The sequence below is a fragment of the Melozone crissalis genome, unplaced genomic scaffold, assembly GCF_028551555.1.
Source record: "Melozone crissalis strain CALT ecotype California unplaced genomic scaffold, PUWL_Pcris_2 ptg000014l_1, whole genome shotgun sequence".
NCBI classification, from domain to species: domain Eukaryota; kingdom Metazoa; phylum Chordata; class Aves; order Passeriformes; family Passerellidae; genus Melozone; species Melozone crissalis.
In genome coordinates, this window is record NW_026535792.1 from 15,114,439 (window position 1) to 15,131,123 (window position 16,685).

Genomic DNA, 16,685 nt, shown 5'->3' on the forward strand with positions numbered 1-16,685 from the left:
TGCCTAGTGCAGATGATCTCTTCCAGGCCTGTATTTCTATGGCAACTTCCATGTTTTCATTGCTCTCTGAAGACTGGTTCAATTATTGGTTTGAACTCCAGGACAAAAAGACACAAGTGTTGTCTGATTTCACAGCAGAGCTATGTGCCCAGAGCTACAGCAAGTGTGCAGCAAGCCTGCAAAGTCAGGGATTCACTGATGGAAGTCCGTTCTATTTTTCCCTGAAAGTGCTACAGTTTATTACTTTACCTGGACACCTTTCTGTTTCTGCACTCAATGGTTTGTACACCCAAGTTGCCTCAACCTGCCTCAGCCCTCAGAAGTGTGGAACTCTGGGGACTTGTGAGGGAGCCACCCCTACAGATCTGTATTACCTCTTACAGAATAAAAACATAATGCCTTAAATTTATTAAGCAGTTGGTAAAAAACCCAGTCATCCCTGAATGTCCTTGATGAAGACCTAGGAGAAGAATATTTAAAATGTGTTTACATACATAAAACAGCAAATTTGACAGTCTTGGCCAAATATACACAAAAGACATAAAAACTATGCAAGAAGTTTCTTGAGGTATCTCAGGAAAGAAGCCTCCTTTGCAAGGCAGATCTGTGAAGTGGAGGGTGTCTTCTTTGTGTGGAGGTTTAATGATATGGAGCTTTGCTATGCCAGGTAAGGGTACCTTCCTTGTTAACCATTGTGTAGGTATTACTTGCCTGGAGTTGCTGGGTGCTGTTCATGGCACAGTGTTCTACTTTGGCTTGGACTATTTCACACAGGAATTGTAATAGTGATTATTACATTACTGGTGCTTCTGAACTAAGTTAACTAATCTAATCTTTTTCCATGGCCCTTTTTGAAGGCTGTTGGTTTGCTCAGGATAGCTTGCTGAGCACAGCAGTCCAGTTAGGGTAAGCAAAGGGAGATGCTTGCATCTAGAGCCTTGCAGGATGAAGCAATGTGGTTTTACTGGGGGTTTGTGTTGCAGAGACAAAAGAGGAGCAGGCACATGGAATTATGCACCCTCTTTTTCACTACTCCAACACCAAGCACTAGGTGGACACCAGCACTTAAATATTTCAGCTTAAAATCTGCAAAGAATAATTTAAAACCTTACATCCATTGTAAAGATAGAGGGCATCAACCATAAAGCACCACTTTGCCATATCAAACTCTGCAGATAAGGCTAAAAGTTGGAAAAAAACAAAATAAAACTGCAGTTTTAAGAAAATCTGTAGTGTTTGTCTCACTCCTCCCAAGGCTTGTGATTTGTCAGTCTACAAGGCAAAAAGTACAGCTGGTTACTGCTTTATGCCTACCCCAAACTCCTGTGCCTGGCACCATTTGAAATGGTCTTTAAATGGCCACATCAACCACGTCCTTACATCACTTTTGCCTTCCTGTCTGATGTTGGATCACAACAGGGGATCAAAATCCACAATTAGGCTGAATTTTCAGCTTAGGTGACTGCTGCATGTGGTAGAATATTCAGCTGCAATGGTTGCAGTGAGAAGAAAACACCCCTAGGGGTAATGTAGCCTCATAACCCAGCAAACAGAGGCTAATTGTCAGTGCTAGTAACAGGCCACAGGCTTTATGCTGACTTTGTCAGGCCTCAGGACTGAGGCTTGTCAGGACTGCTTTGTCTGAACTTGCCTTAACCTGCCTCGAGCTGTCCCTCATTTGTTTAGCTGTGAAAGCAATTGTTCTAATGATGAAGAAATTCAGGTTTATTTGTAGGATTTAAAGGCCAGTGATGAAAAACAAGATATAACTTTGTAGCTCTCATAAAAATGCCCCTAAAGTAGTAAAAAATAAAGACAAAGAAACAACATGAACTCATGCTCACCCTACAAAGGACCTGGAATGCTCACAGCTGGCAGTATGTCCTCACTATCCTCACTGTAGCCACTGACCATCAGCCCCAGAGGATCAGCGCAGGTGTCAATAAACATCAAAATAAAGGGTAGATAGTAGGAAGTGTGCATTGAATAACTTTAGCTTTTTCTGGTTTTCCACTAGTAGCACAGTAGTATTCTTTTCTGTTCTCTCTTCTTGTCTCTTCTCTAATTAGATGGATCTAAACTAATAACAATTAATATATTAGACTGTTAACACTTGTTACACCAACCATAAATTCTTAACTCTACATCTAAGGCTCCCAACAGCTTTTGAGTGCAACACTAATTCAGGCAGAAGTGCCCTGCTGGACAGGACAGAGCTGCAGAAGCATCTGTGGGACCCCAGAACTGTGTCCAAGGACTGCTGTCATTTGGAAAACTCACCTGCTCCACATGAAGGGCTCCAGCAGCACACTGCCTTTGTGTCAGCCCAGAACACCTGTAACAGGGCACAGTCCTGTTATTCATCTTGCAGAGCTAATGCAAATGATCCTCTTAACATCCTTGGTCATGCACCTTCCTCATGTTCCTGTTTCCTGACAAGGCCTTGCAGATGTGTTCTTTTTTTATTCAGAAGAACAGATAAATATTTTGCTGATGATGCCAAGCACAGAACCTTGGAAAGCATCCAGATAAGCAGCATGGCGAAACCATAGTTGGAAGGTTTCAATGGCTACTTTAATGAATTAGTAAATGATATGGAAAATGGGTTTTCTTGATTCTCAGGTATCGATCTCCAGCTTCTAAAATGGATAAAGTGACTCTGCAACAGGAAAGGCTGAGGGCAAAGCTAAGCTAGTCCCTGAATGGTGCAATGTAAAAAGGGGTAACTCATGGAATCAGGTGGTAGGGTCATGAACCTGCCTTTGTGAATATGACAATTAGTCACTGTGTTGAAAACATTTGCCTTGAGGGAAAGGGAAATGTTTGTATTGCAAGATACTGTAAGATGAACAAATTTGAATTACCTCAGAGTAATATCTCTGCATAGACATAGCCCTAGAGTACACACCCTTTCATCTTGACTTGCTTCAGTATAGGTCAAGCACACAATAAATCACGGCAATGGAATTCACAGTGACATTGCTGTGGAGTCACCACATGCCTTGCAGTGAAGGGGGACACATCTTCCTGAAAAGCACTATTAAACATGCCTCTTCAGAAATGCAAATTCCCTGCCTGCATCCTTTCAGCCACTATTCAAGAAAGCAGGGAGGCAGACATGCAAATGTGTTGGTCATTATTCTGCTTAGTGAGCCCCAAATCTACTATTAGTCTTCTATGCACATACAAAACCATATTTAAATCTTATTAAAATGGCTGTTTGTCCAAAATGACTCTGCCAACAAGTAAAGTGTTGTTACTTCACATGTAGCGGCAGAGAGGTTTTCATTCAGTTCATGCTGTGTGAGAACACAGAAAATATCCAAACCTCTTAAAATCATCCCTCTGTAGAAAACTTTATGCAAAATTACTGGCAACTGTTAAGGGAAAAAAAAAATATTAGAAGATGTTTGGCCCATGCACTGCATAAGAAGAAACAGATTAGTAAAGTGTTCGGACATTATAGAGAAAAAAATTGGTATATTGAATTAATTTATCATATTTTTCATGTGTTTCTTTATAAATATTTTTACACAAAGGAAGTATATAAATACAAAGGTAAAATATTTTTGTTTGAAATCTACATGCTATCAGACAAATTTTCAATGTAAGTGCTAAAAAAATTAAGTGGTCAAAAGCATGATTAACACGCATTTCATAAAGACAATGTAACAAGAGGTATGCAACACACTGTATTCCATTCCACAATGCATACTGCTTGTTTAGCACAGTGCTGAAAAGCTGCATCCCTTTGTGTTTGTAATGAATCCATTTCTGGTGAACGTGCAGGCAAACAATAACAAGGCATTGGCAAACTGGAGGCTATTTTAACCACATATACACAATGGCTATGTAGTTGCACAGAATGGTAACACAGAAGTAAACATGGAAGTGAAACAATTTCAAATGTCATTCTGTTTGTACAAAATGTCAAGTTCCCTAAGTTGAAAAAAAGAGAAGCCCACATAAAAAGCAAAGTGTCAACACTGTTCCAACAGCAGTGAAACCAGTAAACCTGCTGGTAAGAACCAAGATAGCAAAAATCCAAAAGAAATGATGACTGAACTGTGTGAAATGTCTGTGCACTTTCCATGATCATTCAGTCTAGTAACAGTACTTCAGGGTATAAAAATGGATGGAGCATGAAAATATAATGCAAACAATACAAATCAGATACCATTAATGCATTTATAAAGCCAATCCATCAATCTCTGCATTTCAAAATGCTGTAAGCATCATTGTCAAGGAGGACACTGAGACCTGCACTGTGGGGCTGATGGTGAGTGAAAAAAGAAATTACATCTTTTCAAAATAGCATATGAATGAGTTAAGCATAAACCTTGGACCAGTATTCTGCCTTTAACTCATTTTCAAAATTCTCTGCCCAGTGGTAAGCATCCCCTGTTGAAGAGAGGTGCTGAATATTTGGAAAATCAAAATTCCTAAAACTTAACAGGGAAGAATGAGGCAAATAACAGTCTGCTATTATGAAGAAAATGATCAAAACCTAATACTTAGAATGCCACTGCAGAGACAAGTGCTCTGGATACATCTAACTACAGATGCTGATTTCTACTCTTTGTCCTCAAAACAATTTTGGTGTAGAGACTTTTCTCCTTTGGCATTTGTTTTTGAAATTTACTCAAGAAAATTTACTCAAAAAAAGGAATTTCTATTCTCATCTGGAAAATCTATATATTGTTTAGACAGACTCCTAGAAACTGTTCCTTGTTCCTCGTGTGTCATAATGAAATTGCAAAATGGAAGATGAATTTGTCACAGTAGATTTGTTTCAAGCAAAGATCAAAATCTCACCTGATCAGAACACCTTTCCCATTCTGTTTTGATTTGTTTTCACTTGCAGGCATCTAAGAAAAGTCAGAATCTTTTTCTAAGTCTGCATGGACTTCTGTTGTAATCCTCATTTATACAAAATACTAATGCAGATCTTGGATTTCTATTATTAAAATATCTATGTACCTGGTATTCTTAGAATCTCCCAAAACATTTTGAAACAATGATCACTGTTTTTCAACAGTTTAAGGCTGTCACAGCATGCTTTGGGTTGGGGACAGATGTGATACTGAAAGCAAGATTATGCCACTGAAGTTCAAGGACAGATTAAGAATATGTCTACATGTGGCTTTCCAGGTCAGATTTCTCCAAACACAACTGTATTTTGCCAGTCTGACCTATTTTAGTGGATGAGAATGCCATGTCATGCCATTCTGAAAGAGAAGCTGAGCAGCATGCATGAAATCAGAAGTGAAAGAAGGGACTGCATAAGTTTTCCTTGCCTCCAACAATTTTGTTTTGATCTCAAAAAACACCATGGCTACAAAGAAACCAGCTGCATAAGTAAGGATAAAACTAAGGCTGGTTAAAAATGTGTTCAGTTTCAGAAATCTTCTGATAAAATTATTACATTATAATATTGCTCTTCCTCTAAGAGCTTTATAATGAGCTTGTCATTAAATGAGCTTATGAGGGAGGCTGGAATGGAACAAAGGAATATCTATATATTCGGCATCTGTGGACTGTACCTACCTCTTATCTGCCCCTGAGAGAACATCTCCCTTTCACCCAACCCAGCAAACATTTATTTAAGAACAGAACATGCATCTATTAATTTTAACAGAAGAGGAATACATATATTCACAATTCTTCTTTAGAAATTAATTTTAAAATCCCTAATTTGTTCAATTTGTCACTCTGCTTGCTCAACTGTTGGTAAAACAGGGACCATAAGCCACTTTAACATTCAGTTTCTGTGGATGCATTTTCTTGCCTAGTTTTCTGTTCTTCTGTTGCACTGCCGAACGCTACCACCAAATTAGTTACACTGCTGGCATGTCCTGGTCTATTTAATTTGTCCTTCACGGACTTGGCTTTCCGGGAATGGCTGTGCAAACTCTTGGAGCGTACTGATGGGAACCCAGGAGTCCTTTCTGGTTTTGCTGACAGGAAATTCTCCTTCTCAGCCTTGACAGGGGCAGGCATAGAGGTGTAAGAGGCACTCATACCTGCTTCAGCAACATTACTATCATCATCTGTGTCCATCTGCTTCTCCTCTGCTTGCCTTTCTGCCTCAGAGATCAGCCCAGGGTATTCTGGAGGACGCTCTTGAGAAAGCTGCTGCTCAACTTCGTATTTCCACTCCGTGGCCCACTGCTCAATTGTAGAAGGGCACACCTGATCCATAATGGTACTGTACTCTGAGGTCCAGTTGTTAACTCCTCCAACCAGTTTTCCACCTTGTGCAAATATAAAGCTCCTTGACTTCATCATAGTGGTTTGACAAGCACTGAAAGTTTCAGGAGGAAAATAGCGCATTGCTTTGGATTTGTCCAAGGGATAAGAGATGGTTGCTTCTAACTTGGTACGTTCTACTTTTAACTGAGTGTTCTGAAAATCTGGTCCTGCTGCTGACTGACTGTTTGTAACAGAATTCATCTGGTTCACACTTTGAGGGATCATTCCATCACTACTGAAACCCCCCTGCTTTTCACTCCCCAAACCACCTGAGCCAGAATGGGCTCTGGAAACATTCTGTGCAATTTCTAGTGTAGATTTACTGTGATCTGCTGTAGCAACTGCATTAGGACTCGAGGTATGGAGTCCAGTTTGGTGCTCTGGAGCCAGCATCCTTGGGTCTGCTCCATCTTCTTTGGTACCAATAGAGTGGGCTTTTTTACGCATGGCCGGTGACATGGGCGTGGTGCTGTCATCAAAGGTGAGCTCGTCACCACTGATGTGGTATTTGTACATGCTGTAGCCATCAGAGCTGTTGACGCTGCTCTGCCTCAGCAGGTAGGCAGCGTCACACTCGGAGGAGGCCCGCGAGCGCGTGTACGACAGCTCGGCTTTGTCGATGCCCGCCAGCTTCTCCAGAGCATTCACCATCCGGCCCGAGAGCTCCTCCAGCTGAGACAGCCGCAGGTCCACTGTCTGCAGAGAGGCTTTCATAAAATGCTCTCTTTCATTCACCTCTTCTAGCCTCATGGACATATTTTCAACTCTGTGGGGTATAAGAAAGGAAGCAGAGAACAGAACCTGTAGAATTGTGCAGTAACCCATTACAGGCACACAGCTCCTGATTTCTTCCTAAGGCAGAATTTTGTGGTGTCTGTCATGCCTTGTTCTTTTTTCCTATGGGTAGCAACAAAAGCAGGAGCATTTTCTTGTTATCCCTGCTTTTTGTACACCATATTAGAGGGGTATTTGAACTTTGCCCTTATATTCATGGCAAGAGAGCCCTTAGGGACAGACTTCTATTAACATTTCTGCGTGTGCCACCCACTGTGTGCTCACTTGTTTTCTCTTTCACTGTGAAATATCAAATTAATTACATGAAAAGTACTTTCTAATGGCATGTTCACAGGGTGACTTAAAATAGCATCAAAGCATGTTGTAAAACAGGTTCTGCCGCTGCATGAGAGAGAAACATTTACTGGTGTTGATGGGATTGCCCTTGCTCTTGAAATACCTTTCTATTTTGTATCAGCTGAAGGGAATGGAACTATTGTCTAGTTCAATTAAAATAATACTTTTTCCCATTTTCTTTTTATCATTTATATCATAATGGATGCAATGGTACTAGAAAAAAGCATATAAACATAATTAGCTGGAATGTGGCTTAGAGATCATATACTAATAAATCTACTGTGGAAATTAAATGAACGTTTTCTTGCTCCCATACACAAAAGATGATGAAGCATCTGGAGCAAGGAGCCATGAGAAATAAGCAAATCTGCTTTGTGGCCATAGACCATAGTGAATCAGTGAGGCTTATCAGCCCTGCTTTATTCTCTGCCACAATACCTAGGAATTTGACAAATTGCCACGGATAACCAGTGTGATAGAAACTACTCAAATATATGTAGCAGGTTTAATTTACTTCTCTATTCTCAAATTTCAAATATAATAATGCAAGATGTTCAGGGCCTCTCTCAAGAGAAAGAATTTTATCTATTAAAGAATTATATGGCTCACAGAGCTAATTCATAACAAATGTTAAAATGAAGATTCAAATAGATATATAGATAAATATGTATTTGGAGTACTTAATCAACAGAATACTCTGAGACAGATTAAGGTGAAAGAGTGTTTCAAATGTGTATGATTTTCATTACAGGGAGAATTTTTCTTCATTTCAAGGAAGTGACAAAAGACCCCATCTCTTGACTTACTTAGATCTACTGACAGAATAGGCAGAGCCTTTGGGAACAGTCCTGCCAAGTGACCTGGCAAAAAAGGCTGCTGCCATTAGCACTGTGTGCTTACACAGCAATGTGCAAACACTACCTAGTCCTCAGAGCAAGCATAATGATTAACATGGGAATATTCCCCACCTTTTATATGGGGAAGTTCACACTGAAAAGCTAAATGCCTTGTTCAAAGCCTGCAAGAGAATCTGTGGCAAGATTAAAATTCAGCAGTTGTGAGGGCCAGACCCTCATGTAAACCACAGGTCCAAGGGAGGAACCCTCAGTGCTTTTGTCATTAAGCTCCAACATATTTCTCATGGTTGGATGAACTGTTGGAAGCTCAGCAAGCAGCAATTTTCTCAAAAGGATAAAAAGCATCACTCTGATCCTCGTATGGCTAAGATGTACACAATTAATCATAAGCAAAGATGCTCTTATAACAAAGCTACCCAAACCAGCAGATTTAGTGACAAAACAGAAGGAACAACAAGAACTTTGCTCTTTTGAGAGATGCACCTGCTCAGATAGTTATTTGGGATTCAGATCAGTTTCTGAGTTGGTGGTGGCTTTCTTCAAGATCAAAATCTTTTGTATTTTCCCTCAACCACAGGTATAAAGAAGATATTAAAAAGACTGTTCCCAACAGACAGAGTGGATTTTTGTTACAACAGGTACCTTTCAGAGGTAACTCTGATGCGTTCATCATTAGATGACTGCTGCTCATCCTCTTTCTCCTGGAAGTATTCTTCTACACACTGCTCTTCAAACTCATAGAGTTTCTTTAGCTCTTCATCATTCAGAAATAACTCTGTGCAAAAGAGAAGAACAAAAGAGGAGTTTCCTTTTTCTGAACTTCTGGCACACAGTTTAAATCCAAATTAGCAGTTTATTTTAGACATGGCCATACTGCAGATTCTACTGCTACTCCTACTAAATGAACAGATGATTTTTTTACATAAGCAATGAGCACTTAGCTAAAGATGGGCAGAGCTATGAAGGCAATGGAATGCATGATGAGCATCATCTGCTTCCATGGCCATCCACAGGGGGCTCTATGTTCTGAATGACTTTGGCACTTTTCAACAGCTGTGCATTGAACAAATGGAGCAGATTTTACAAGATAAAGACCTGGGCAATCTCTGCCAGTTTGGCTGTTCCTTCATTCAAGTGTTATTCTTAAAAGGATGTGAGTTATAGGCAAGAGATAAACTTAACAGATTGTTCAGAGATATTCTTTGGATAAGATGTTAAGAAATTTCTAATCACACAAGAAAAATCCAAGGGGATTATAAGCTTGTGGGAACAATTCATCCTTTATCTGAATTTGTCCCTTTGCATTTGGAAGGAACATTACATTTCCTTTCTTCATTTTTCCTCTTGTGCAAAAATGTTTCCTGTGAAATGTAGAAGTAGAGGGATGTTGTGAGCATCCCTCACATTATTTCCATGAGGCATATAATGAAAATAATTATTAACAGTTACAGAGTATGTTAGGAGAAGAATCCTCACAGTTTCCCTGTGAAATGACAGATAAATCTCCAAATGATGGTGGGGATACTCACAGTCACAGATTGCTCACAAAGAGCTGACACTATAATTGACATTTGAAACTGTATTCCTTCTGTAATTCCTATTTGCCCCTCCCAACATATGGGCTTCACCAGAATTTGGTAAACCCCTGAAGGCAGAAAATTCCATCTTGTTTTAAGAAAGAATGTTAAAGGAGGTATTTTTTAGCATCTGAGAGTTGCAAATTCTCAGGTACTCACAGAGCCCAAGAGCTGTTACATACATACATATACTTGATACAAATATTGGCCCATACTCTCTTCTGCAAATACACTTGATGGGCAAGGTGAACAAAACACTTCAGTGTTCTAGAAGCTCCTGCTTTCTGCTAATATGGTGCAAAGAACTCAATTTAGAGAAGATTTTTTGCATACTCAGTCCCCTGTCACGCTCGTCCTGGTCTCCATCACCCTTCCTGCAGCGGCAGCAGATTCGCTTGATGATGATGTAGATGTGGCTGAAGATAATCATTGGTGGTGGCAGGACAGGTCTGTCATGGAATGTCATGATCAGCTGGTACCTCTGGAACTTCCAGACTTGGTTGGATATTGATTTTACCTCAAAGAAGGTATTGCTGAAAGGAAACATAGGTACAGTTTCTATGAGGTCCCTAATCTCACTTTTCACTGAGCAAGTACTGTGTTGAAAAAAGCAGCAGCTCAATAACCTCATGGAGCCACAGGATTTGCTTGGTTCAGCTCTTCGTGGGTGCTACTGAACTAAGGATTAAATAGAACTCGTGATTGCACCACTCCTTTTGAAGGCAGCAAACAGCAGGTGCTCTGCACCCCTCAGGCACCACTCAGAACAGTCCTCTCAGACCAAGTGCTGCTACTGCACAAATCCCTTAGGTGCCAGTGAAAACAAACTCACACAATTTATGCATCACATAATTGGTGTTTTGGGCTTGGTTATAAACTATTTCTTTTAACACACGCCAGTATTTGATGCTACACAAAGTATTAAATCCATGAAAAGTATTTTGTATGCTAAACTCAGAAGCTTCACATAGTTTGCCTTTAATATGCTAATCAGCTTGACCTACATAGAAGACTTTTCAAGTTTTCACAGAATGTCCTAAATTCAAACTTTACTTCCTCAAACTTCTGATTCGAAAACATGCTGCAGATTCTTGTAAAGGAATTTATTCTTGGAAGCTTCATCATTTTTACAGCAAAGTAAGGTGTGTTTTAAAGATTTTAATTTTAAAATTCAGTTGATAAGAAGTGATAGTAGTCAATCCAGAGATAACAATAGTCACAGTTATGAAATACCAACTAAGAGAAAGCAGACTTGATATTCTGTCTTGGAAAAGGCTTTCCAAGCTATTTTAAAGTATCTTCAGACAGCGCACTGCACTTCTATGATGGTGATGATACTGGAACTTCCTTTTTATATTTTCTGTCCACTTATTTCCTAACTTTATATGCTTTAGAATCTCTACATCCATAAAACCAGTTAAAACATCTCTTCGAAACCAAAGAATTCCTGTATACACATAGATTTTACTTTCTTTAGGTTAAGTCTACATGAGACTATGATCAATGATAAATAACAATCTGTCTTCATCCGTGTCTCCTTTACAGCAGGAATTCCCCAGCTAGATCTCAGCCCTGTGCAAGCAGGCTGGGATGGCAGGAGTTAACAGCATGACCTACTTCCCAAACTGCTGATGCCTTGGTCCTTCAGCCAATAATAGCTACCATTGTAAGATTCTTCCCCTTCTCCCCAGCTATGTGACTGGCATTTGAGTACTTTAAATTCATGACCTTTTAAGCTACATACATCAAATGAAAGACAGGCTTTGTGAGCTGCAGATTTCTGGGCACACGAAGGACTGTTTTTTGCATTTGTGACACAAGCTTACACCAACAAGCCCTCCAACACTACATGTTTGAAGGCAGCAAAAACGGATCACCTGCTTTTCTCAGGTGCTCTGTTCAGAAAGTATTGCCAGCAAGTCATTATTTTATTAATCCCCACATCATGAGAGGAAAAGCATGCAATCTAGGTGCAGGTAGGAAGAACAAGCAGCAGAAATTTCTTTAGTTTTACTCCAGATAAGTCTAAATATGAGCATACTGCACCCTGCTTGGATTGGCCACAGACCTTGGCAACACATAGCCATCCTACCTGATGGTTCAAGGCAATACAGACTATATTTTAGGTCATGAAAGGACTCTGCAAGGCCCTAATTTCTTTTTCTAAATGGAAAACAAAACATGACAAAAGCCAGATGATGTAGTGGAAATGCCTCAGGCTTTTGAGTTTTGTTCTGCTGTTCTCCTGCAGAGCTGTGACTGCCAGTGGCTACACGGGTTTCTGTCAGGTGTGTGCCAGGTTTCAGGGATCCCATTTCTCATCTTTCCACAGCAACCTTGAGGCCTGCCACTATCCATCAGAAGGTAACTGGAAGTAGTCAGGTTCTCTCACATCCATTGCTGCAATCCCTGGCAAATTCAAAGCCACTCTCTCTTCTCCAGGGCACCCCTGCTGCCAGAATTTGCCAGTGACATCCATGGAATAGTGAGATCCTGAGTGAATGCAAACCCTTGCAGAATCAGTTGTTGGGCTCAAACAGAAACTTTATCTTGACAATAAGACAAAGATGCATGACTGTTTACGTACTTGAAGACAGCAATCAGCAGGTTTACCAATAGGATATTTGCTACCAACAGGTAACAGGCCATGATAGCAGGAGTGAGCCAGGCCCCTGGGATGCACGGAGGAAGGCGTTTACCATCATCATCATAAAGATTGTCCCCACAAGGAGCTGAAGGAAAAGCAGGAAAGGTATTTTTCACAAATTGCCTGATACTTAAAAATACTATTCTTGTTTATTTAATGATGATACTTACATAAACGTTGCCAATTTTTGTCAGATTATTTCCAGGAGCAAGTATGTATAATTTCTACTTCAAATTCTGCTTCCATATTAGTGAACAGAGAGGCAACTCCTTACTGTACAGTGTGGCTTTCTATTCACATTCCCATGGAGTTTCTTTTTCTCACAGTAATAATCAAAGACCAGATCTTCATGCATACACATACATATTAATAGTGGAATTACAAACAAATTATTAAAATTAGCTTGTAAGAATACCTTGCCAAAGAGATAAAAGCATTGTTTTAGTGGTAACAGATTGCTGAGCATAAATTCAAAACCTACAGGGGCTCAGAGTATTGAAGAGTCCTTTAATGTCCCTGACCAGCTTCACTGGGGTTTGCACCTGTGCCCCCTCTGCACACCTGTCCCTGCCTGAGCTGTGTCTCACTCCTGCCTCCAGGATGGACCTTGGACCAGGGTGAGTCCCCTGGATGGACCCTTCTGTCTCTGGCCCTGTCTCCTTTTGCCCCTTACTGGATTCCCTAGATGGATCCCAGACTGTTACTTGACCTATCTGGGACTGTTAATGTTACCAGCAGGTTAATGCTACCAAAAAGATCCAATTCTAAAATGAAAATAATATAGTAGCAACAAATTAAGACTACTGAGAATGGGACAAAAATTGAAAATATTGATCAAACCAATATAAAATAATTGCCTGAAGTAATTCTAAGTTTACATAGGTTGTCTTGGGTAAGACCTGTCTTGGATTTGGGTAAATGCAGCAATTTTTTTCTGTCTGTAAGTGCAGTGCCAACACATCTGATTTCAAATAGAAGGCTAACTTTTGCAACTATTTAGTAGCAGGTAAAGTTCTTGTCAGCCACAGGTTCCTTAGCTGTAATCTAAGCAAATGCAAAGTCTGACAGAGTTCATAACAGATTTAGTTTATGTAAATAGAAAACCCGGTATTTTTAAAAATTTTGCAAAAAACCACAATGCTTCAGCCTCACTTGAAAAATACTTCAAAATATTTGAACACAAACTAAGCTTATTTTCTGAGGTCTCAAAGAGCTGTTTGGACTGTAATGAACAGCATTCATTTTACTTGCTTTTCAAACATCAGACCTAAATTTTTTCCTGGTTTTCCTAAGAGAAGTATAGCAGGAAAGTTAAGTGAGTCCTTATTTTATTCTAATGGACCAATGAAAATACTGCCAAAACCACAGTAATATTCTATCTAGGTAATCAAAGGAAATTAGTTGTACAATGCCACTTATGCATCATAATTAAAAAACCCAATTATTTTACTGTTAGTGTACTAGAAACAAGTCTTAGCAACAACTTCAACTCAGTTAAAACTTCTGATCTGCATTTTGTATTAAAATATTTTTCCTCCGCTTATTTTCTAATGAAACTATTACAGTAGAAAAACAACATTCACACCTGAATATTGCATAAGTGCTGCAATTAAAATATAACTGACTAGTCAAGAAAAACATTAATGAACATATTCAGCTAAATGAGATAATCAGCTCTCCCCAGAGACTTACGATTGATTTCCATGGCATAGACTGAACACCAGTCCAAAGGAACGGAATAGAAAGGAGGCAGGGAGAGAAAAAAGAAAACAATACAATAATAAACAGAGCCCAAAAAAAGATGACTGGAAATACAGTTCTGCTGCCAAGAAAGGATAAGCAACTCAAATGTCAGAACAGTAGAGATATATGTTGAGAAAAAATGTCTTTGTTAAAAATGCATTGCATTCTGCAATTTCCTTTTCATGCTGTTTTCCCCAAATGTTACATATGGCAGCAAACTAATGATAATAATATATCACAAAATGCTTCTGGCAGATGATCATTTAAATATACATGATATTTCCGGCAAGTAAACAAAACTGGCCATCAACACCAAGCAACTCAAAATTATCATACAAAAATCATTCTTTCAGCTATTATGGAAACATTGTCTCTCTTTTATTTTTTTAACCACCCTGGCTTTGAATCTGTCAGCTGTTTCTTTTGAATAGCTACATTTCCACTAATAGGCATGCTATTTGACACTGTAAAAACATCAGTATCATTAATGCCCATTTGGACTCCCAGTCTGGATACTTGCCTGCCAATTCCTAAATGTTGGTAAGAAAAGTCACACTATTGATAAAACTCAACCAGGTTTCTTTATTGTTTAAGAATATGATGCTGTTGAGTACAAAATGCTGATAACTTTTTGCTTGTGCTCATCTTCTAAAGAGAGTGAACCAAAAAAGAGCTTCCTGGGGTGCATTAGGGAAAGTGTTACCAGCAAATTAAGGGAGGTAATTATTTACCTCTACTCAGCTCTGGTGAAACCACTTGCGGACTTGTGTGCCTGGTTCTCAGCTCCTCCATAGAAATCAGGCATGGACATATCAGAATAGTCCAGTTGTGGCCACAGAGGGGGAGATCCAATCTCCATTACTAAGGAGACTGGGCTACCTGACAAATGAGGCAAGACTGAGAAAGCTGGGATAATTTAGTCTAGAGAAGGCCAAGGAGATCTTACCAATGTTGTAAATACCTGATGATGTGTGGGAGAAAAGAACACAGAGCCAGCCTCTTCTCAGTGAAAGGAGAAGCAGCAGTGGGCAAAGGTGGAAAGATGGACAATTCCATTTAAACCAGGTTGTCCAAAGAGGCTGCACACTCTTCATCCTTCAAGATACTGTAAACATCACTGGACAGTCCCTAAGCCATCTGGGATAAATCTAATTTACCCTGTTTTGAGCAGGAAAGTTCAACTGGATGATCTCCAAAGGTATCTTCCAAGCCCAGCAAATTCTGTGACTTGTGATCTCCAGATGAATGTATAAGATTCTTCCCATCCTCAGAGAAGCTACTGACAAAGTCCAACTGCCTTCTTTCAGAGGAAAATTTTGAATAAATACTTTTTCCATAATTTTTTAACACCTCTGGACCTTGCCAAAACCAGCCATTAACTCTTGAGTCAGAGTCATATTAGACTGCCCATAGCCATGACTCCCCAGTGACTTCTGAGGCGGCTTTTGCAGTGTGTTTACAGAGAAGCACAGACAGATTAGACTGAAAATTTCTTATTGAAAGCAAAAAGATCTTCAGGAGTCAGTCCATAGACTTCTATCCAGGAGAAATTTACAGAACAATTGTAAGGCAGTGTAGAAGAATGCCTTGCATAGCCAGAATTACTTTAATATTAAAACAATGTAAAGCCACACACTTCCAAGCTAGTTTATGCCCTGCAAAGCTTCTGACCTGGGAAGGACCAAGTAGCTGAACTTGTACAACCAGAAAGTCCAAACCTTTCGACCCCCAAATCTTTTGCACTGCTGAAGAAAGATTTCCAATCCAAAGCATGCTGAGTATAGGACTGAGAAATGACTGGAAGCATGAGAGAAGCCTGGGACCCCTCTTACACTAAAGAGATGGCTGGTAAGGTGTGAGTTTTGATTTATAAAGAAATCAAACTGTCTACACTGGCAAACATTCTTTGTTCAAACTGGACATGAGATAAGGGATAGCCCATTACAGTCACTTCCTCTCCATGGGGGAATTGTCCCACCTGTGAACCAGGATAAGCTCAGGATCTCTCATGTGCACTAAAACTGCACTATCAGACAGCAGATGACAGGCTTGGCCTTTCACTTGGCAAGAGTAACTTACTGTACCCTGAGTTACATAATTGAAACAAACATTCATTAGGAAAGCAAAGTTGAGCTGATTGTGCACTGTTCAGAAACAGACTAATGACACTTCATTCCTTTCTAAACAGTTAAAGTACACTTTAATGACATTTAGAAAAAAAGCTTCTCATGATGATGAACCTTAATGGTTTTTGAACTCAGACCTTCAGGTTCTTCATCCTTTCACTTCCCTACCTGTCAGTATATGCAGGTGACTGAGGTAACAAATATACAAAGCTGAAACAGCAGCTTGTATTATTTCAGATAAAGTACAAACTACATGATACACACTAGAGGAGACCAGCTGCACATTGGACTGTCATACAAATTTCAAATATTAGCACAAAATTAGCAGTAACAGGACAGCTTACATCTCCTT

General features: G+C 39.6%; 1 protein-coding gene across 1 annotated transcript in view; it reads right to left on the reverse strand.

The window, feature by feature from the left end:
• Positions 1–3,582: 3,582 nt before the first annotated feature.
• TRPM1 (transient receptor potential cation channel subfamily M member 1) overlaps positions 3,583–16,685 on the reverse strand; it is a 35,626-nt gene continuing 22,523 nt past the window's right edge. Inside the window, exons 22-26 of the mRNA XM_054272719.1 lie at positions 14,157–14,177; positions 12,405–12,549; positions 10,151–10,350; positions 8,883–9,015; positions 3,583–7,018 (exon numbers count right to left, since the gene is read on the reverse strand). Coding sequence (XP_054128694.1) covers positions 5,755–7,018; positions 8,883–9,015; positions 10,151–10,350; positions 12,405–12,549; positions 14,157–14,177 — 1,763 coding nt within the window. The 3' untranslated portion in view covers positions 3,583–5,754. The remainder of the gene's footprint in view (positions 7,019–8,882; positions 9,016–10,150; positions 10,351–12,404; positions 12,550–14,156; positions 14,178–16,685) is intronic.